This window comes from Canis aureus, chromosome 12, assembly GCF_053574225.1.
Source record: "Canis aureus isolate CA01 chromosome 12, VMU_Caureus_v.1.0, whole genome shotgun sequence".
In the NCBI taxonomy this organism is placed as follows: Eukaryota; Metazoa; Chordata; class Mammalia; order Carnivora; family Canidae; genus Canis; species Canis aureus.
The window spans coordinates 43,630,297-43,651,325 of NC_135622.1; the positions used below are offsets into that span (position 1 = coordinate 43,630,297).

The 21,029-nt window shown below is 48.7% G+C and overlaps 3 protein-coding genes and 1 long non-coding RNA gene across 9 annotated transcripts in view; 2 read left to right on the forward strand and 2 right to left on the reverse strand.

The window, feature by feature from the left end:
* IFT172 (intraflagellar transport 172) overlaps positions 1-4,692 on the forward strand; it is a 37,467-nt gene extending 32,775 nt beyond the window's left edge. Inside the window, exons 36-48 of the mRNA XM_077915866.1 lie at positions 220-318; positions 485-594; positions 726-789; positions 909-995; positions 1,292-1,408; positions 1,977-2,087; positions 2,269-2,388; positions 2,898-2,993; positions 3,200-3,259; positions 3,341-3,439; positions 3,762-3,915; positions 4,053-4,144; positions 4,540-4,692. Coding sequence (XP_077771992.1) covers positions 220-318; positions 485-594; positions 726-789; positions 909-995; positions 1,292-1,408; positions 1,977-2,087; positions 2,269-2,388; positions 2,898-2,993; positions 3,200-3,259; positions 3,341-3,439; positions 3,762-3,915; positions 4,053-4,144; positions 4,540-4,629 — 1,299 coding nt within the window. The 3' untranslated portion in view covers positions 4,630-4,692. The remainder of the gene's footprint in view (positions 1-219; positions 319-484; positions 595-725; positions 790-908; positions 996-1,291; positions 1,409-1,976; positions 2,088-2,268; positions 2,389-2,897; positions 2,994-3,199; positions 3,260-3,340; positions 3,440-3,761; positions 3,916-4,052; positions 4,145-4,539) is intronic.
* Positions 4,693-4,768: 76 nt separating this feature from the next.
* Positions 4,769-6,465, reverse strand: KRTCAP3 (keratinocyte associated protein 3). The gene is made up of 7 exons (XM_077915971.1): positions 6,305-6,465; positions 5,983-6,167; positions 5,827-5,886; positions 5,447-5,653; positions 5,193-5,327; positions 4,975-5,087; positions 4,769-4,854 (listed from the first exon to the last, which is right to left on the reverse strand). Exons 1-6 carry the CDS (start codon positions 6,330-6,332, stop codon positions 4,980-4,982), a joined length of 723 nt encoding a protein of 240 aa, XP_077772097.1. The 5' UTR covers positions 6,333-6,465; the 3' UTR covers positions 4,769-4,854; positions 4,975-4,979.
* Positions 6,466-6,506: 41 nt separating this feature from the next.
* Positions 6,507-17,771, reverse strand: NRBP1 (nuclear receptor binding protein 1). Of its 5 annotated transcripts, none has more exons than XM_077915874.1 (19): positions 17,371-17,771; positions 14,165-14,394; positions 13,877-13,999; positions 13,584-13,685; positions 13,057-13,146; positions 12,863-12,903; positions 12,395-12,489; positions 11,883-11,906; positions 10,824-10,907; positions 10,582-10,640; positions 10,350-10,448; positions 8,749-8,881; positions 8,466-8,571; positions 8,064-8,114; positions 7,831-7,966; positions 7,600-7,653; positions 7,446-7,509; positions 7,135-7,190; positions 6,507-7,058 (listed from the first exon to the last, which is right to left on the reverse strand). In XM_077915874.1, exons 1-19 carry the CDS (start codon positions 17,540-17,542, stop codon positions 6,954-6,956), a joined length of 1,824 nt encoding a protein of 607 aa, XP_077772000.1. In that variant the 5' UTR covers positions 17,543-17,771; the 3' UTR covers positions 6,507-6,953. The 5 variants fall into 5 exon arrangements, with proteins under 5 accessions (XP_077772000.1, XP_077771999.1, XP_077771997.1 ...); XM_077915873.1 differs by lacking the exon at positions 17,371-17,771 and adding an exon at positions 16,759-16,900; XM_077915871.1 differs by lacking the exon at positions 17,371-17,771 and adding an exon at positions 16,556-16,734.
* LOC144324529 (uncharacterized) lies at positions 16,999-20,022 on the forward strand. 2 transcript variants are annotated; one of them, XR_013389997.1, is made up of 3 exons: positions 17,075-18,176; positions 18,996-19,085; positions 19,203-20,022. It is a non-coding gene; the product is annotated as an uncharacterized LOC144324529 (long non-coding RNA). The 2 variants fall into 2 exon arrangements; XR_013389996.1 differs by having other exon boundaries at positions 16,999-19,085.
* Positions 20,023-21,029: the final 1,007 nt, after the last annotated feature.

Here is a 21,029-nt window from a genome sequence, read left to right on the forward strand (position 1 = left end):
ATAGCGAGTGTCTGACAGAGGAGCTGAGAGGAACAGGTAGGTCCACTGTGGTCTTTTCAAGGCTCTGAGGAACTGTGAGGGACCATGAGACAGGCCTTGCCCAGGAGGGTAGAAGGTAAAGGAGAGTGCAGGAGAGAAGGTTGGTAACTGGAAGGAAAAAACAGAGACTGAGGACATGTCTGTCATGTATCTGTCTCTCCTCCCCATTCAACCACTCAGGCGGCTGAACTCGCCATCAAGTTTCTGCCTCCCCAACGCAGTCTGGAAGTAGTTCAAGCTGTGGGACCCCAGCTGATTGGAATTGGAAAGCATAGTGCAGTAAGTAGAGTGCTGGAACGGAAAAGAAATAGATTCCATGGGGAGGGCTGGAATGATGCCATCTACACCCAGGAGGGTATGTGAGGTAGGCCTCCTGGGAGGTGTGACCTGCACTTAGTTCTGTGGAATCACAGATTTCTCCAGGCTCTGATTTCCCACCATGCAGGCAGCAGAGCTCTATCTGAACCTGGACCTAGTCAAAGAGGCGATCGATGCTTTCATTGAGGGTGAGGAGTGGAACAAGGCTAAGCGTGTGGCCAAGGAGTTAGATCCCCGGTAAGCTCCTGACCCCTTCTCTCCAAGAAATTCTTCCCTTGCTTCTTTTTGTAAAGAGGAAGAGGAGGTTCTCATGGGAAGGGTGTGCATTTCGGGACCATGCAGTGCTAGATCTCTGCACATCTTCGCAGGTATGAAGACTATGTGGACCAGCATTATAAAGAGTTCCTCAAGAACCAGGGCAAAGTGGACTCGGTGAGACTTGCAGAGAGTTAATAAGAGGCAGAATGCATGAAGGCTCAAGGGATTCTCTCCCTCCTCTCCCCACTCATGTCATCTCTGTCCTCTTAACTCTCTTTTCCACTGATCCATAGCTGGTGGGTGTGGATGTGGTGGCTGCTTTGGACCTGTATGTGGAGCAGGGCCAGTGGGACAAGTGCATTGAAACAGCTACCAAGCAGGTACTGCTGTCCTCCTCCCATCCGTAGTTCTTCTGGATGTTTGCCCTTGGCTCCCCTTGACCCAGAGGTCTCTCTCTCACTTCCTCCAAAGCCCAACCCCAAAGATCCATACCCAGCATCATCAGAGAATCAGTCTTCGATCCTCTTGAAACTGGGGTTAGAGGCCTAGCTGGGCCTGACTTGCATAGGCCTTTGCCTCCTAAACAAATCCATGGCCTCAAGTTAACCACTCCACCCTCACTGCCTGGTCCTACTGATCCCAACCTTCCCATGCTTCTCCTCCATCCCCGGGACAGAACTACAAGATTCTGCACAAGTACGTGGCTTTGTATGCGACTCACCTGATCCGAGAAGGTGGCTATGGCCAGGCGCTGGCCCTGTATGTGCAGCATGGAGCCCCTGCTAACCCACAGGTACCAACCTGCTCCTTGGAGTGAATGTTTCTTCAAGGAAATTCTTACATTCTTCTGAAGAACCACCCATCCCCTCAGAAACTGTCTTCTCAAAGCATTCTTTTAGAGAGCATCAGGCCCAGAGACCCCCACTGGCCTCTTCTGAAATGTACAGCCTCTACAGATTTATCATTTGAGGAAACCTTTAGCAACCTTAGCTGAAGCTGCTCATGCTCTTAGCTCACACAAGGAACAGAAATGAATCCTACACTCACCTCTAAGGTCTCATTAGCTTCCTTCAGAGACTAAACACTGCTCTCCTATCTGAGCATCTCAGCTCCCTGGAACATCGGCCCGTTAACACTGTGACTGCATTCGCATTCACACATTTGTCCACACGCAGAGCACTAATTGTAAGAAAGTTATTTTCTTACTCTTCTTTCTCTTCCCTAAAAATGATCAATGCTTTCTCCATCATTGCCCCCTAGCCCCTCCACACACATACTGCTTGTTTCCTCTTTGGCCCCACATGTACTTTCTCTTCTAGTTATTCATTCTCACTCAGCTCTCCTTTCCCAACTACCCCTAGAACTTCAATATCTACAAAAGGATCTTCACCGACATGGTGAGCTCACCTGGGACCAACAGTGCTGAAGCCTATCACAACTGGGCTGATCTTCGGGATGTGCTCTTTAACTTGGTGAGAAAGTCAGGTCCACAACAGGGTGACAAGTCTACCCCACCTCTCCCTGTCCCTAGCTCTTCTCTCATGCACACAGACAGACTACACCTTTGTCTGTCCAGGTGGCCGGTAGCCGACCACCCTGTGGCTCTGGCTCTCCTCCAACTCTGACCCAGGCTGTGCTCTCTTCCTGCTCTAGTGTGAGAACCTGGTGAAGTCTAGTGAGGTCAACACCCCAGCCCATGAGGAGTTTGAGACGATGCTTCTGATTGCTCATTACTATGCCACTCGCTCAGCGGCCCAGAGTGTCAAACAGCTGGTGAGATGGGAGAGGAGGAGCACTCCGTCTTATGGACACATCTTCAGATGTATCAGGCTGAATGAATTCAAGTCCCAGATGCTCCAGCTTGGTCTACTCCTCTCCTAGTTTCTCCTATGTTTAAAGAAATCTTTAGCCCTTTAGCCTCACTAAGGATGGTCTTCTTCCTGGGCTCCTCCACTGGCCTCCTTCGGGCTCTCTGCCCACATAGCTCCAGCATCATTATAAAACATTCAATCCCCACAATTTCTGTATTGATCTCTTAGAATATATCCTTTTGGCTTATTCGGGATAGCATATTGTATATTTATTGTGTGTACTTGCATGATAGAAATAATCTAGGCCTAGTTCTTTGGGGAGATGAAAAAGACTAAGACCCAGAACCACTCAAGATCCAGAGCAACTGATTTTATTGGTTTTCTGGTTCTGGGGCTGCCTTATAAGATCACTGGTTTGGTAGCTCAGTTGCTCCAGTGCCAGGATCATAATGCTTTGACTTTAATCTGTAGGAAACTGTGGCTGCCAGGCTTTCTGTTTCGCTCTTACGCCACACCCAGCTACTACCTGCAGACAAGGCCTTCTATGAAGCAGGCATTGCTGCCAAGGTGAGCTGGGACAAGGAAGGGTGTGGCCAAGGAGAGAGGGAAATCAAAAGTTGGAAGGTAGAGTATCTTGTCCTAAGCTGAGTGTGAGGCTGATATTATGGAGGACATCGTTTTCCTGTGTCTTCCTGTGTTCCTCCCCCTGCATCCCGGAAAAGCAGCATCCAAGCCCAGCTGTTCACTCCCACTTGCACCTTCTCTCGCTGCAGGCAGTTGGCTGGGAGAACATGGCATTCATCTTCCTCAACCGCTTTTTGGATCTGACTGATGTGAGTAGAGAAGTTGTGCCTGGAGGGTAGTTTTGCCTGTCACCAGCTGTGTCTATCTCATGGCTGCCCACTCTGCTACAGGCAATTGAAGAAGGAACTCTGGATGCCCTTGACCACTCTGACTTTCAGGATACAGACATTCCCTTTGAGGTGCCACTTCCAGCCAAGCAGCATGTGCCGGTAAGGTGACGAGATTGAAGAATGGAAGGCCTCACCAGTGTGAGGCATTGTGAAAGGGGGACACTTCATGTTGGTCCTCCTAACCTTTGTTATGGGCATCAGCTGATAACATCTTTGGAAGGGCCTCAGCCCTCAGTTTTCTGTCAGTGAAAGTAGAAGCAGAGAAAAAAAAAAGTGGTGACCATGAACCCCATCCAAGGAGGATCATGTATGGGTAAAAAAAATAGATGATGCACAGGATGACAGTTTAGTAAGACTCCTAACTCAACGCCTTCTGCATAACCTGCCCTGTGTGAAGCTACTGCTCTTCTATCTTTCCCAGGAGGCTCAGAGGGAAGAGGTTCGAGACTGGGTACTCACGGTCTCAATGGACCAGCGGCTGGAGCAGGTTCTACCTCGGGATGAGCGTGGTGCCTACGAAGCTTCCCTGGTGGCAGTGAGCACTGGAGTTCGGGCACTACCCTGCCTCATTACAGGTACAGAATCCTGTAGCCCCCCACGTTCTGTGGTGGGTGGAAAGGGAAAATAGCAGGACCAAGAAAGTATTTGACTCTGAAATCGCTCTTGGTTTTCCCCCTCAAATGCCAGTTCATCTTTTTTTCTCCTCCCACAGGGTACCCCATTCTGAGGAACAAAATTGAATTTAAGCGGCCAGGGAAGGCAGCCAACAAGGACAACTGGAATAAGTTCCTTATGGCTATCAAGGTTAGAGAGGGAGATGGGGATCCATGGGTGGCTCAGCGGTTTGGCGCCTGCCTTCGGCCCAGGGCGTGATCCTGGAGTCCCGGGATCGAGTCCCATGTCGGGCTCCCGGCATGGAGCCTGCTTCTCCCTCCTCCTGTGTCTCTGCCCCTCTCTCTCTCTCTCTATCATAAATAAGTAAATAAATAAATCTTAAAAAAAAAAAAAAAAGGTTAGAGAGGGAGAGCAGCACTGAAGGAAACCACAAAACCAAGAGAGGATGGGTGGGAGTGTCAAGAAGGCAGGTGCAGGCCCTGAACTTTGCTCTACCTTCTAAGATGGGGCTGATTTTCTTTAGAGAAGGAATGCTTTTCCTTAGCATTAATGAGTTCCTCTCTTGTTCTCCTGTTTGTCCACAGACTTCCCACAGCCCCGTGTGCCAAGATGTGCTGAAATTCATTAGTCAGTGGTGTGGAGGGCTACCCAGCACCAGTTTTTCCTTTCAGTAACTGGGAGGGCTCAGGGAGGAGTTACTGGATTCTCTCCCTCATTAAAGTCTTGTAGGTAATGGAGACCACTGTGTTCTTTGATCAAAGTCATCCCCAATATCAGTCTGGTGCCCTTTTCCCAAAAGGAATCATAACCAAGTAGAAGGAAAGAGTTCTTTTATTACAGCTGTTTACGTCATCCTGGGGTTTATGTCACCGTTGTGAACTGAGCCTCTGGATCGGCACCTGCTCCGTTGAAGGGAGAACGGGGGTCATAAGGCAAGCAGGACAGCAGAGGACCTGACCCAGTTCTAAGAGTGATTCCCTGCCTCCACCCTCTCCCAGGCCCCACTCCTCATGGATTACCTGTCTTAAGCCCAGCTTTTCTGCAATGCCTGGATTTCCTGATTTTGATCCAGTAGCTGCTCATTTTCCTGCCTTGTACACTTAGGAAGGTCAAGGTCTGTCAGTTCCTCCAGCTGTCGAGATGGATGGAGTTACTACTCCTGCTCTGAATTCCAGTTCAGCACCTTTCCCACACAGCCAGTCATTGCTGAATGGACTTTCTTGTCCGTCCTCCTTACCTGCTCCTGAAGCCCTTCCTTCCTGTAGGGCCCCACCCCACGGAGAGTGAGTGCAGCCACGCAGCAGTAACCAGACAGGGCAGCCTCCGCTGCAGACATGAACACAGAAGGGATCCAGAGAGCCAAGGCTGTATCCTGGGGCGAAGCAGGAAGGTGGGGAACTGAGAGGGAGCAGGGCAGGCATGTAGGGGAGGCTGACAGGGCAAGACCAAGACCTGCAGGCTGCAGAAAGGCTGAGAAGAGCATGCACTCACATAGATTCTCGTGGGGTCAAACGGGCAGTCAGCCCGCCCAGGCCCCTGGTCTAGCGGTAGCAAAGGGTCCAGCAGTCCTGGATGGCAGTCAGCAATAAGACGACGGCCACCGTTGGCCACAGTGAGCGACACGGCAAGGAGGAGGCCCAGGGAGCAGGCGGCGGACAGGAGCAGGTTCATCAGCGCAACGGCCAGCAGGGCCCAGTGCTGGCAGGGGCAGAAGATCAGGGTGAGCGGCTGCGCGTCGCTGACTCTCCCACTGATAAAGATACTTTGGTTTCTCTAGTTGAGGCTCCTCCTCCCACTTGAAGATGAAGCTGAGTCAGGTCCTCATTTCCCTGACTCAAGGCCCCATTAAAGCTCCAGAAATCCCCTCTCACCAGTCGTGGGAGCAGAAGGTTCCTGGATGCCAAGAGGGCCACAAGTCCCACGGAAACACTCTGGAAGACACAAAGCCTGAAGGCTGCGCCGCTCTACGGCCCGCCGCCCCACGGCCCGCCGCCCCGCCCCCACGCCCGCGGCCCCGCCCCGCTCACCAGCAGCCCGGATCCCACGGAGATGACATTGGCCGTGGTGTACTCCGGGGTGACGGCGCCGCGGGGATTGGCTACGTGTCGCAGGACTGTGCCGTGCAGCACGGCCCCCAGGAGCAGGTTCACGTGGCCCACCAGGATGAGCGCGAGGCCCACGCGCATAAGCCGCCGGGGGCCGCTGGCCGCGTCTGCAAAGCACCGGGGAGAGGCAGGCCTGAGCCGGGAAAGGAACCGGAGGGCCCCCCTGGTGGCCGCCCGAGTGAGCGGAGGGCTGTGGGACGGGTCCCCGGCGGACGCAGGGCAGCGAACCAGGGCCGGAAGTTACCGAAGGTGTAGAGGCGGCAGCACCTCATCGCGGCCCTCCGCGCCCAGCCGCAGGGCAGCTCTACCTGGCCTCGCGGCCCCGCCCTCGCTCTCCCAGCCAGTTCCGCCCGCTCCGCACCTGGAGGCCCAACCCCGCGCCCCGGGCGGGGCTGCCAGCCCGCTCCCTCTAGCGGGGAAGGCGCGCAAACACACACACGGGACGCTTTAGCAAAAAGTAGACTTTTATTACAGCAGCAACTGAGGCGAATCGAATGGCCCCCCAGGGCCACCACTGCAGCACCACCCTTCTCTCCCGCCCCGTCCGCCCCAGCGGGATTGTAGAATTCAGCTCCCCCAGTGCCCGTGGGCCTCCTTTCCACACAGGCTGGGCGGGAGCCGGCAGATCAGCTACTAGCCCCCAACTAGAAGGCGGCTGCTGAGAAGGCCCAGGCCCACGTCTGTGCAAAACAAGTAAACAAAGTGCAGAGGGGAGGAAGAGAAGGGGAAGGGGAGGGTGATGCCCAGAACCAGGGAGCCCCAAAGCCCTCCTGAATAATAAAGGAGAGAAGGGGCTTCACAGGGTAATACTGACTGGGGGGGAGAGGCAGGAAGGCTGCGGGCGCGTCTAGTGACGGCTGCAGCTCTGATTAGGGGCCTGGCCCGGGTGAGCTCTAAGAGGAGACGGTGACAGCGGCTGAGTTGAGGGTGCTGTTCCTGGCAAAATTGAACTTGTTCAGGGTCTCCTCTAGCAGAGAAGTCAGTCGGCTCTGGTCAGCCTGGAGGAGAAGAGCTGGGTGAGACAGGGCAAGAGGAGAATGCAGCAGCCAGAGCAGCTGAAGGCAGAAAGCTCACCTCGCTAATGAAGCCCAGCTGCACCAGCTCAGCTGCCAACTCGGGGATGTTCTCATCTGACAGAGAAAAGGGAGACGGTGAGCAAAGTGTGGGAGTCAGGGGCCCAGAGCCCTTCCAACAGCCCTGGTTGGGTCAGCCTCACTGCGAAAGAACGAAACAAGCAAAACTGCCCTCCAGTTTTAGGAGCTAAGATATTCGTTCTTTGTGCGTCGATGTGTTGCTGCCTTGTAGCCTTCTTCCCCACCCCTAAGAATGTTCCTCACAGATAAGGCTCACGGGCTCTCATCCTCTGAGGGAAAGGAGAGACTCACTTGGCATCAGGTCACAGCTCAGGTGCCGGTTGAGTTTGTCTTCCAGCTTCAGAAGAAGTGTCAGCTGGAGAATAGGATGGTCAGAAAATGAGGCTCCTCTTCTCCCCCCACCCCCAGCCACCTAGCCCCATGCAGCCCTAGCCCTGAGCCTTACATGGTGTTTGACACCCTCCTCCACGGACTCAATGTTGCACTGCATCAGCACCACCTAGGGAGAGGGCACACAGAGGGTCATGACAAGAGACACTAGGCCATAAAAAGCCAACAGCTGGAATACTTTCCAGTCCACAGGAACATTCTTTTCTCTGAAGGACAAAGCCTTATTTGACGTGTCCTCTTCTTCCCAACACCATGACCAGAGACCTCCACCCCCGCAGAGCCCCACCTTGCGGGTCTCCACCTCAGCTGGTTCGGGTGTTGGAGTCTTGACAGAGGGGGGCACAACAGGTGATGTCACCTCCTCCTGCTGTGGCTGCTGGGGCCGAGGTAGCCCAAAGGCTGTCAAGGGGTAGATCCCATTCCTAGAGGGAGGTCAGACAGGTCACACAGGCTCTTTGAATGCCTTAGAACACCCACCCTGCTTCCTCCAGCAAGCCTTTCCTCTCGACCTTCTCTCACCTGACATCTTCAAGGAATTTATCCAATTCCAGAGCTGGTGACTGAGAGTACCTGCAGAAGAAAAGAGAGAAAGCATATAAAAAGAAAGGAAATAAACAAAACAGATTCAACAATTCCCAAAGAGGGATCCCTGGGTGGCGCAGCGGTTTAGCGCCTGCCTTTGGCCCAGGGCGCGATCCTGGAGACCCGGGATCGAATCCCACATCGGGCTCCCGGTGCATGGAGCCTGCTTCTCCCTCTGCCTGTGTCTCTGCCTCTCTCTCTCTCTGTAACTATCATAAATAAATAAAAATTTAAAAAAAAAAAAAAAAAAAAACAATTCCCAAAGAATGGACAGTTGACAGAACCTTCGATGGTAGTGACAAATCTGTCCCTTTCAGACCCTCTCAGTTAGTTACTCACAAAGTCTGAACTGGTTCTCTTCCTGGTCCTGCAGGGATTTCAGCCAGTACAGCACTGGTATCCATGTTTTTGGTGATCTCCTCCAGAGCATTCTCAGGGATCATGTCTAGAGGGCATGATAAGATGGGAAGTTATGGAGAGATAGATTAATGTCATGGAAAGCCCAGGGGTCCTGGGGGGTAAAGAACTCCTTTGGAAATGGAAGAGGGAAGAGAGCATGCCAGTGATAGTTATTAAGGCTCCAGATGGGAAGAAAATTCCTAGTAGGGCCAAGAAGACTCACGTTGGTGTCCCACAATGCAGTGGGCAGCAAGGAGTTTGAGCGAGGGCACTTCAAACAGTGCTGGGTGGAAAAGAAGTTCTCTGGCTGTTGGTCTGCGAGCAGGCTCAGAATGCAGGCACTTTTGAATGAACTCCTAGAAAAGGGAACAAGGAAGGAGAGTAGGCATCTGGCAACCAGGCCACTGCACTCATCGTGCTACTTCATCACTCATCATACTTAGCACAGGCCTACATACTAGGTGATCAGCACCAGTTGAGGGAACAAACTGCTACATGTATTTGAAAGGGCTCTGAAGATGCTGAGGTATAACATGGAAGGTGCTGTTCACTGGTTTTCTGGTTTTAATGGTTTTTCTACTATCCAACCATAAACTTTTTTTTTTTCTATTCAAACTTACGAATTCTTTTTCCTGATTTTCTACTTCTCTGCTTTATAAGCCCACTCACTGCCTACCTTACCTTCCTCTCTCTCACCAAAGTTCACCTCTCTGTTTCCAAACCTATCTGTTGTGCTCAATAGTACTCACCATCTTTTTATTTCTCAAGCCTACTACCACAATTTCCTTTGTCTCCTACAATCATTTATTAAATTCACTGGCTTTCCCCAAGCTTCCTCTACACACACGGCCTACCCTTCCCACTTCCTGTAGGCCATGACGATTAACGGGCTTTTCTTTTCCTCCTTACAAACTCAAAGGCCAAGGTCATATGCCTAATCTGTCACTTGAATGCTCCAACCTAACACACAGAACCAGAAATTTACTCCGCACTAACTGAGCTGTAACACTATCTAATGAGTTACAAACTATTCTTGTTCAGACCTTCCTGTCCAGCCTTTACTTAACTATAATCTACCTACTGATTCATAAAGCTACATCCTTTAAATCTTAGTTTGTTATTTCAAGGCACTTTCCCCTCCTAAAACATACATACATACAACATACATACACACACACACACACAAACACACGCATACGAAACCCTAAGTGATGGATTTAATTCAAACTCATCAGTTTGTTTAAAAATATCAAGATGGGGGCAGCCCGGGTGGCTCAGCGGTTTAGCACCGCCTTCAGCCCAGGGTGTGATCCTGGAAACCTGGGATCGAGTCCCACGTCAGGCTCCCTGCATGGAGCCTGCTTCTCCCTCTGCCTGTGTCTCTGACTCTCTGTGTGTGTCTCTCATGAGTAAATTAATAAAATATTAAAAATAAATAAATAAATAAATAAATAAATAAATAAATAAATAAAATAAAATAAAATAAAATAAAATAAAATAAAATAAAAATATCAAGATGGTTGTCTGATAGCATATACCAATTACCTTGAGGTAACCATTAAATTATTTACCTTGACACAGATACACCTATATTAATATACAACCTTTACCCTCAATACTACCCATCTTAAACCCTTAACCTGTGTGTGTATACAAAAAACAAGGTAGGCACCACCTAGGAAAATATTTAAATATTCACTGCTTTTGCCTGTCCTTTCTGCTTTCTGTTCTCTGACTCTTAGAAGACAGCATATTCCAAGTAAAAAGGAAGAAAAACCTCAAGACATTTCAAACTGCTGATAGAGTGACCCAAAAGATTATTACCCTCTGTAATGGGTCTTCTAGAAGCTGGATGGCACTGCTGATAGCTTCCTGTGGCACATATGAGGACTCTCCATTGCCCTGAATCTCCAGCACTGCCATCTGCAGTGAGGGGGAACAGAAAAGACTTCAGAATTTCAGTGCTCCAGAATCACTCCCTCAAGACCTTAGTTGGCCTCCCCTCCCATCTTATAATCTGATCCCTTTCTATCACCACTGCTTGTGGTTTCCTCACCTCCAGTGCACACATGCCAAAGGAGTAGATGTCTACTGCTGTTGTCACATTAGTGACCTCTAGGGAAAACAGAGAAGCCTTTGGTGAATCAGAGGATAGGGGCAGAGGGTGGCAGAAATGCCTTTTAAAAACTTTTTGTATGCCAGCAGAAACTAGAAGTTTCAGTTCTATTACCTCTGGGCCTCAGGTTATAAGGTGGAAACCTGGGGAACAGAGAGGGCAGAGAAACTGAGGTGCCTCACCTCCATACTCCGGTGCAAAGAAGTGTAGGTTCTTCTGCTCTTCCCGACAAGTCTTCACATGATTGTTGATAGTGTCAGGAGCCACTGGGAGTAGGGGAGATACCCACAATCTGACCACCATCAACAAAGCATAGTCTCACTCCAGAGAGAGGTTCCCCAAAAGCCAAATTCTCTCCTGAAGACTCTTAACACTGAAAGTGCAAACCTGTCCTCTTCTTATCTTGAACCACAAACTAAACATGAACCCCACCTACTTCCCCTTTCTTGGGTCTAGCGCTTCTCACTTAAGGTCCCTAACTCAGTAACAACAAACATACCACACTAAACTAATAGGTATATGGGAGCCTTGGGCTGGCCAAGCAGCAATGGAGGCTAAGGAAAACCTTCCCCCAAACTCAAGAATATCTAATCCCTGTCACATGAAAATGTTTGGTCTAGTTCTTTCAGACACCTGCAAATTAGCATAAAAACATAGGCAGCCCTTCCTAACCTGGGACAATTTAAAGATCTCAGAAACTTGGATAAAAAAGAGTAAGAAGGATTAACAATACAACCAACTAGACAGCCTCCTTCTCACCCAACTTTGCTGACTGAAACTCAAAACAGCTCAAAGCTGAACCAACACCCTTGAATCATTCTCATGTTTAATCCACCAAAATGTGAAACTCCTCCTCTACTCTCTTATTCCTCAACATTCCTGCCACAGGCCTGAACGAGGAACCAGGGCCGGGCCCAATTTGGACTCACTCAGATCATAAACAATGACTACGAATCACAGAGTGTCTGGGAGCACAGTATGATTTAGGGAACCAGCCTGATGATGAAGGGAAATAAGAATCCAGGACATAAATGGCCGGCCAGGCACAATCCACAGGAAACAAGCAAATTATGGAAGGGCAAGCAGGTGGAGGGCTGGTAGGGAGAAGCCAAGCAGGCATAAGTAGGCAGGGAAGGTAGGGGAACGGGGCTTGCTCCCACGACTGCATGCACTGGGCAGCCGCAAAGAGGAGCAGAGGGAGCACAAACAGAGCCCCAAGTGGGGCAACAGGGAGCTCTCACCATTAGCAAAAATCCTATGAAAGACTGTTGGGAACAGAGCAGCCCGTAAGCGGGAGGGAGGAAAACAGAGAAAAGTTGTGAGCGATGGAGCAGCCAAGCCCCAGACAAATGGACACACAAACCACACACAAACACAGCACACAGAAACGTTATACACTGCACACAGATACACGGCAAATGAAAGCACTCACAGCAGACACAGCCTGGAACCTCCTTGCGTAGGGTCTGGCCACAGGGGCTCAAGTCAGACCTTAGACCCATCTCTTGCCCTTTCCCAACGTCCTACCAAGATCTCTGGATTAACCCACTTCCCTCCAAAAAAAAATGTTTAAGATTAGACCCTACCCCCTAATTGACTGGCCTCTCCCTATGAATGACCCCTAGCAGAGTCCTATCTCTTACCACCAGCCCACACCTCAGAATTTTGCTCTACTCTCCCACTCCTTTCATCTTACCCCCATGGTTCCCAAATTCCCGAGGCTCCCCTGCCCAGAACCTCTCCCTCCCCTCACCAGAGCCAATCTTGATGAGTCCGTTGTGCTGGATGAAGATGGTGTCACAGGTCAGGTTCCCATGGATGATGGGGGGGTCACAGGAGTGCAGGTAGCTGTGGGGGCACTGGGCTGTTAGAGGGGCCACTGGGAAATTAAGGGCAGGGGGAACCCAAGGGTTAAGAGGAGCAAGGGCCTGGTCTCCTGCTGGTCACCACAAAGATAATCCCCACACTCTGAATCTCCATTATGCCTGATGAGTTAAATAGCTGGATAAGCACTAGGAGAAAGAGGTGGGAGATAGTATTGTGGTTAGGGCATTACAATGGACCCTTTAAAAGACCATAGGGGCCTAATCTTGACAGTAGAGGACTCAAAAAAAAGTGGGCTGAGGCAGAAAAAAACAGCAGAGTAGTGCCTTAAAATCTCTTTGGAGGAACTAAACCAGAAACTAAATCAGGGGAAAAACACTAACCAGATCCTACTTACCTAAGGGCAGAGAGGATTTGCGTGCACCAGCGCTTCCAAGCCTGGAAACAGTGTAGTCAAAGGGTCAGCAGTAATCCCTTCTCTTAACCCTCCAACTAGTTTTCCTCCATCCCTTCCTGCTTAGCTTCATGATTAATATAATCTTTTTAAAACACCCAAACTAGCCTAAAGCTTTGTCTGCTCTCCCTTCATACCTTTTCATTCATAGTCTTGTGATTCTTTTTGGTCTTCTTCAGAAATTGCTTAAGACTCCCAGATGACATGTATTCTGTGATAAAAATAACCTGGAGAGGCAAAACACTCAAATAAAACCTTAGAGTAGGAATGATTCCCTATCTGTTGACACATATACCAGATATATATTAGATCTGAAACCTGGTGGTGGTGATTATTTTAAGTTTCCCTCCTTTTGTTGTTAGCAACACTTCCTTAGATTTAACAGGACAAAACCAAACAAACAAACAGAAAAAAAAAAAAAAAAGAAAGAAAAAACCCTACTGAACAATAAGAGCTATGGAAAGGAAACAAAAGTTTGCTCATTTCTGCCCCGTCCATAACCAAACAAAAGGCATCATAGATCATAGTAGGCAAAGCCCTACTCTCACCTCCACAATAGCTGATTCCAGTTTTGTTTCAAAACTATCTATTTTCATCTCTGAATGTAAAAAGAACAATAAATGTAGCTAGTCTCTTTGCAGTAAGCTCAAGAAAAAGTTCTTACCCTGGCCTTGTTCTCTTTAATGTCAGCCCAATACTTATGAAACTTAACAATGTTGAGATGTTCCAACTGAATCAGATTATCAAACACAGCACGGACTTTTTCCTGAGGGCAGGAGAGAGAGTGGGATAACAAGGTTCAGAAATTACTGTAATCCTGAAAAGCCATTCCCTATCCCTCCCCAGAAATAATCTAACCCCAACATCCTCTCCTCCTAATCAGCTTCTCAACACCAATTTCTCTTTAACGCCTGCATTCTAATACCCTACGGGCTACATTCTTTCACCATTACCTACCTCCTGCAGCTTGTAGTTCTTGCGCTCAGAGAACTGGACCTCATTCCACACAACCTCTACACCCTCCTCTGTATCCATGGCCAGGTATGCACTGTCAATACCTGGTACATTCCGTTGATTCACCTGAGAAGAAATCCAAATGGAAAGGAATTACTAAAGTTATCGTATAAACCATTTTAATACTCCAAATGATCATCCTCTCCTAGGCTCTGATCTGTTAAAGTTTGGTGTGACCCTTTGAGACTTTCCCTTTCCACTCCCCCCAGAGTGACACTACCATCACTTTACCTCCTCCCGCCTCTTCTGCCAGCGTCCACATGGTGACTCTTCCAAGATCTCAGACTCATCTTCACTTTCTTCTTCTTCCTCTGGGGAAGCAGCTGAGGTGGTGGAGGTCACAGGAGGTGACACTGATGTCAGGCCAGGAGCTGAGGATGAGGATTCTACCTTTGGGTCTGAGCCACTGCTGACTACTGTCTGGGACTCCCCCTCCGACATGCTGGAACGAACACTCAGGCCTGTATTGGTTGGGGCAAGGATGAAGGAAGAAGGCAGAAAGGGTCAGGATAGATCTATAAAGATTTAATCCTGGGGCACTTGGGTGGCTCAGTTAAGCATCCAACTCTTGATCTCAGCTCAGGTCTTGATCTCAGGGTCATGAGTTCAAGCCCCATGTTGGGCTCCATGCTTAATCCTAATAACCTCATCTGGGGTTAAAAAACAAAACAAAACATCGGTCTCCCTTGTTTCCTTTAAATCCAAAATCAAATTAATTCTGTCTGAACATTGAAACATTAACTACTTCTTAGTCTAGAGAAGTGAAGCTATCGTGGTTGAAGATGACCCATGAGGAGTGGCAAACCTAAGATTTATGACAATATAACTCCCATTTTTCAGGTTCAAATGAACAGCCAAATCAGGGACAGACACCATTCCTTCTCAGCAATACTCACCCAACAATCTTCCTTTAAAACTTCACCTGCCTTTATGTGTTCAAGAACTAAGCTACACGGCCCTATTCAGATGACTCTAGACCCCAAAATCTTTCACTGATTCAGCCCTAAGTCTGGACCTGTAGCACTCTCAGCCAATTTATCCAGATGAAACCCTCAAGCTAATTTATTCCACTAGAATTCTGGCATTTGCTATCCATCCCTCCTACACATAGATCAAGTCTACTAGTCCATGCTGAGGATACCCTTGGGCCAGGTAACTGGCAGTGGTTAGTGACTTCATCCCTGATACCCTCACCTCCCCTGTGATGTGAGTGTGCAAATGGGTATTGGTTAGCAACATTTTTTTTTCATTCACTCATTCAACAAATATTTATTAAGCACTTACTGTAGGCCAAGCACTGGGCTAGGTACCAGAGATAAAATAGTGAATAAAATAAATGAGATGCCCACATTTATGGAACCACAAATTTAAACAAATCTAGAACTTTCAGCTTCCAGCTTTCATTTCATCCAAACAGCTCAAAGGCTCCACCCTCGGGGATACCAGATCTGACAGAGATATTCCCTCATAAACAAATAACTCAAGGAGTGCCGGGTTGGCTCAGTCTGTTAAGCATCTTCCTTCAGCTCAGGACATGATCTTGGGATTGAGCCCCGAGTCTGGCTCCCACTTCCCCTGCTCAAGCTCACTCTCTCTCAAATAAATGAGTAAAATCTTTAAAACAAAAAAATTTTTAAAAAGAACAAATAACTCAAAATACAGCAGTTACAAGAAAAAATACTATATAGTACAATATTTTTTTAAGGCACATGGCTATTTGGAAGAAAAAGAATTCTCACAAGCTAAATGTCGCTAACTTATCCAGACAGTCGCAGGACAACCACTGAATGTTATTCCATCTCTCTAAGAACAAAGGCTATGACGGAGCTGAAACCTGTGTGTGCTGGGCTCAAAGGAGTGCTCCATATGAAAGTGACATTCTGGAAAGTAGACTTCCTCCTCTAAATTCAGAATACAGAAGCCTCTGATCAACAACAATCTTTCAAAAAGCTCTTATTTTAGAACTCCTGGATACTCCCTTCTGCCAATCTCCACCCCCAATTTACACTATGTTTAACCCAAATCAGATTCTTATTAAGATGACATTCTAGTAAATACCAGATAACCATAAAGCACTACAGAGAAAATCTGGCAAGATATTCTTTGCCTGTTATTATCTAGGTCCTGCCTATCATAGACTTTATTCAACCAGACAAGAAAGCTGTCTTAGTAATGTACCAGAACACCAGTTAGAGATCACTTTCCTTTTTCTTCCCCCCTGAAAAGCAACTAAGAAAATGGTAAGAAAGTTCATAGGGATTACTTTCTAGAGCAGCTATATTTATAGAATGCATCTTGAATCTGAACAGCTAAGTAAAAATTCCAGCTAGATGACAATAGGAAATACCACTGGAGCTCCAATACAGGAAGCCTGTAGCCAATGGATTCTAAGGAAACCTCTTGACCCAGGTCACAGACAATCCACAGTGAAGCACCACAAAAGAAGCCAAACCTTTACCAGTCACAGCCGTGTCCTTGTTTTCTCCCTCCCCAATCTTTCCCCAGCAGGCAAAACCAAGGCACTGCCCAAGATGCCCTAGCACTTCCCCTCCCGATGAAGAAACCTTTGCAACGCTGGGGTTTTCTTCTCAGGGTCGTTCAGAGGTTTAAGAGATCACATACGGAAAAGGCCATTCACGCCCCTACAAGGGAATCTCCTCGCCGCTTCCAGCCACCCCGAGAATACTGTGTTCACTTCTGAGCAGTGTAGGTAGATCGTCGCGCAAAGTTTTTCTCGGAGACTTTCATTTACTGGACTGCAGCCCCTCTGCATTTCAACTCCTCAGCAACAGCTCGCAGGCCACAGGCCTCTGGGCTGCCCTCACCCCGAGCCGACCACAGGGCCTCCGGGACCCACAGGGTTGTGTGGTCAGACGTCAAAGCAAGCGCAGGGAACGGCCTCACGCTCCAACAGGTCCCCTGCCCGCCGTCTGCTTGCGAGCGCCGCGGGTCCCGCAGGCCCGGGAGCCAGCCGCCGCCACCTCATCAAAGGCCAGCCCCGCGGCGCCGTCAGGGGCGCAGGCCACGCCCCCGCGCTGTCGGCGCGCCGGCCTCCGCCAGCAGGCGCGGCCCCGACGCTGCGCTTCCGCAGGCCGCGGGGCCCGCCACCGCCGCCCCCGCCCCCGCCCCCGCGGCCGGCCCCGCCTCTCGTCAGCCCCAGTTCGACACGAACGCCAGGGCCTCGCGCCCCGCGCCCCGCGCCCCGCGCCGGCAGAATTCCGGGTGGCCGCCACTCAGGGCAGGCCGGGAGGGCCCGGCCGAGACTGTGGGGCCGGGGCGGCCCCTGGGCTCCGGCGGGCCGGGCCTCGGGCCGCCGAGCGAGCAGAGCAGCCTCCAGACACCCGCCTGCCGGGGTCCCGGCGCGTCGGGCCGCGGAAGCCGACCCTTCTGTCCGGTCGCCGAACCCGTCCCTCCCGCTCCCTCCCCTCGGCGCTCACCTCCCGACTCCGCTCCCCGCAGCCTGCGCTTCAGCTCCAGCTCGGGTTCGGGGCCGCGGACCAGAGAGACTCCCTCACAGCTGCGCTCCGCAGCGCAACCGAACTGCGGGCCCCGCCCTCGCGGCGTCCCGACCAACAGATGGGCGGTCCCGCACTGCCGTTGGGTTGCCATTGGATGGGGCGGCCAAGGTGGGCGGTGCCCCGGGAAGACGGCCGCTCGCTGCCATAGTCTCCAAGCCGGTCTCCTCCCCTTGAGCCTGTCCGGTTGAGACCTCTCGGAGGCATCGGTGTGTTGGGTCTCGGCTGGGGTTGGTCTCACTGTCCACCCCTCCGTCCAGTCCAGGTGCCCCCGATGAGTCCGCCGGGCGAAAGGAAGGCCTTCCGTCTCCTCTTGAAGGCGCCATGACAGTTCTGTTCCGACTAAAAGACAAAAGGAGCGAAAGACGTAGCCTCACACCGGGAGGAGCGCCCACCCACTTTCATTATTTGTAAGGGGCGAGACTGCGCAGGACACCAGTTCTTCAGCTTAAAATTTTTCCTGAACGTATCCTGAAAATTGCATAGCACCGACCTTTGCCAAAACTTTGCAGGAGGTTTTCACAGATGACTCGTTTGATCCGTATAAGAAATTGAAAGGCTAACTGACACATGCAAAAAACGAAATCAGAGGCATTAAGGCTATTCACCAAAAGTTGATAGGAGCCAAATCTAGCATCCAAACAGTAAGATTTATCAAAGGCTTCCTTGAAAAGATGTTTGGAAAGAATTTGGATTGACTTCAAGGAAGTGAAAGGGAAAGATCCGGGGTGAGCCCATTGGTCTGCGAAAACTAAACGCTGAGCCTGAGCGGTAGAAATTCGCTCTGCCATTAGACGTGTATTTTGAAGGGAGGAGGATGAATCGGTTTTCAGAACTTGGCAATGCGATAATCACTAAATTTCACTGTCCTTAAAGGGTATCTCTTAATCCTCTTAACTAATGTAAAGAAGAATATATGGCAAAAGCCCTCTCGTTTTCTTATCTCTTCATCTCAAAATACTTTTGCAACCAATCTTTCATCCTTGATTCTTTTACGTTTCAGAGGGCTCACACATTCTTTTAGAAATCTGATGAAAGTTATGGATCTTGTTTTGGATATTTAGGAAATGAATTTGTCCCCTAAATTTAGCATATAATTTCAAAAGACTGAAGTTAAAAATCTTTTTGTTCTAATCTTCAAAGGAAGGTTGTTTCTCCCTTTCTCCAGGTTAACCCTTTCTCCTTGTGGGCTCCAAGGCAATTGGGGCACCTGCTCCCCTATAAACATTCATTAAATATCAGTTAATATTATTATAGTTTCCCATTCTCTTCTGTTTGGACCTTATCATTATTAACCTTTCCTTTTTAACTAACTCCTTCTTTCAAATATGCATAGAGGACCCATTGGCGTCCTCCAGCTCTCATTTTATTTCTAACTTTTCATGTTTAAACAGCTCAAACACTGCATTTTCGCCACCTCATTTTATTCTGCTTTAATAAAATTTATTGTAAACAATATTTCAAAAATATTTATGTAATATCTTCTATGTGCTATGGTCCACTGTTTCAATTGCCTTATGACATATTAACTCATTTAATCCTTACAGGAATCCTATGGAATATTGTGAATTAACAATTGCTATAGAATGTGAAAATCTCTTGTAATCCTATTTCAACAGAAGAATTAAGATTTTGATGTATGTATCCATTTTTCTGTGCATGTATTAATATATGTGTATATAATTTAAAATGAAAGCAAGCTGATAATACATAATCTTTTTCAAATTACTCCTTGTTTTTCTTTTTTTTTTAAGATTTTATTTATTCATGAGAGACACAGGCAGAGGGAGAAGCAGGTGCCATGCAGGAAGCAGGAAGCCCGATGCGGGACTCCAGGATCACGCCCTGGGCTGAGGGCAGGCGCTAAACCACTGAGCCACCCACGGATCCCCTCATATAGCACTATTTTAATCTTTTAGCCACTGTGAAGTATTCCATTGTCCAGCGTTTACTTACTAACTACCAGGGGGCATCAGGGTTATTTCCAACATTTATTATTATAAGTAAAGCTGAAGTAAAGTCTTGCACATATCTTTGCCTGCTTGTGAAAATTATTTTTATACGGTTATATAAGTAGAATTGCTAAGTCAGGAGCTAAGAACATTTTAACTTGAATGGATATTGCCAAGTTACTCTTCAAAAAGATATCAGGGATCCCTGGGTGGCACAGTGGTTTTGCGCCTGCCTTTGGCCCAGGGCGCGATCCTGGAGACCCGGGATCGAATCCCACATCAGGCTCCCGGTGCATGGAGCCTGCTTCTCCCTCTGCCTGTGTCTCTGCCTCTCTCTCTCTCTGTGACTATCATAAATAAATAAAAATTAAAAAAAAAAGATATCAAATAACAATATCAAGAGTATGTAAAGGGGACACCTGGCCGGCTCAGTGGTTGAGCATCTGCCTTGGACTCAGGGCATGGTCTGGGGGCCCCTGGACCAAGTCCCACATCGGGCTCCCCTCAGGGAGTCTGCTTCTCCCTCTGCCTATGTTTCTGCTTCTCTCTGTTCTCTCAAGAGTAAATAAAACTTAAAAAAAAAAAAAGTATGTTAGGGTTTAGAGGCACTTGAGTGGCTTAATCAGTTAAGCATCCAACTCTTGGGATCCCTGGGTGGTACAGCGGTTTAGCGCCTGCCTTTGGCCCCGGGCGCCATCCTGGAGGCCGGTGATCGAGTCCCACGTCGGGCTCCCTGCATGGAGCTTGCTTCTCCCTCTGCCTGTGTCTCTGCCTCTCTCTCTCTCTCTCTCTGTGACTATCATAAAAAATTAAAAAGAAAATAAAAAGCATCCAACTCTTGATTTCAACTCAGGACATGATCTCAGGGTCGTGGGATTGAGCTCCGTATCAGGATCCTTGCTGAGCACAGTATGTGCTTGAGATTCTCTTTCCTTCTCCCTTCTGCCCTCACCATGCACCCACATATGCTCTCTCTCTCTCTAATAAACCTTTCTTTTAAGAAAGCAATTTTAGGTTTACATCAAAATTGAGAAGGTTCAGAGATTTCCCATTTATTACTTCACCCCATGTGAAGTGTAATTGAAGGTGCTGTTTGTAGACACATAACACCCAATGAAAGCCCAGCCATCATGACAAACCCTTGAGTGTTGTCTTGAGAAAATGATGCTGGTCATCACAGCTTCAGCATCTCCTGGTTTTTGATGTTAGGCTCCCCCAGCTGATCTCAGAGTTTCCTGGCTTTTCCTCCTCCCCCTCTCACCCCTTTGCTGTCCTGTGTAGTGATTTGGTGAGAGAAATTATTGCTGCCTACCACCCCCACCCCAACCTGCCCACACTACGTATGAGTTTCAAGTTTTATTATTGCAATAAAAGTGCTTTATGCTGGCTTTTCAAAAAAAAAAAAAGTATCAACATCACTCACCAGAAAGATATACATTTTATTGAGGACAAACTTACATTGACCTATCCTAATCACCCAAAATCCATAGTGTACCTTATGGTTCACTCTTGGTATTGTACATTCTATAGGTTTGGAAAAACATCTAATGATATATATCTATCATTATACAAAGCATTGTTACTGCTCTAAAAATCCTTTGTACTCTGCCTTCACAACCCTAGCAACGA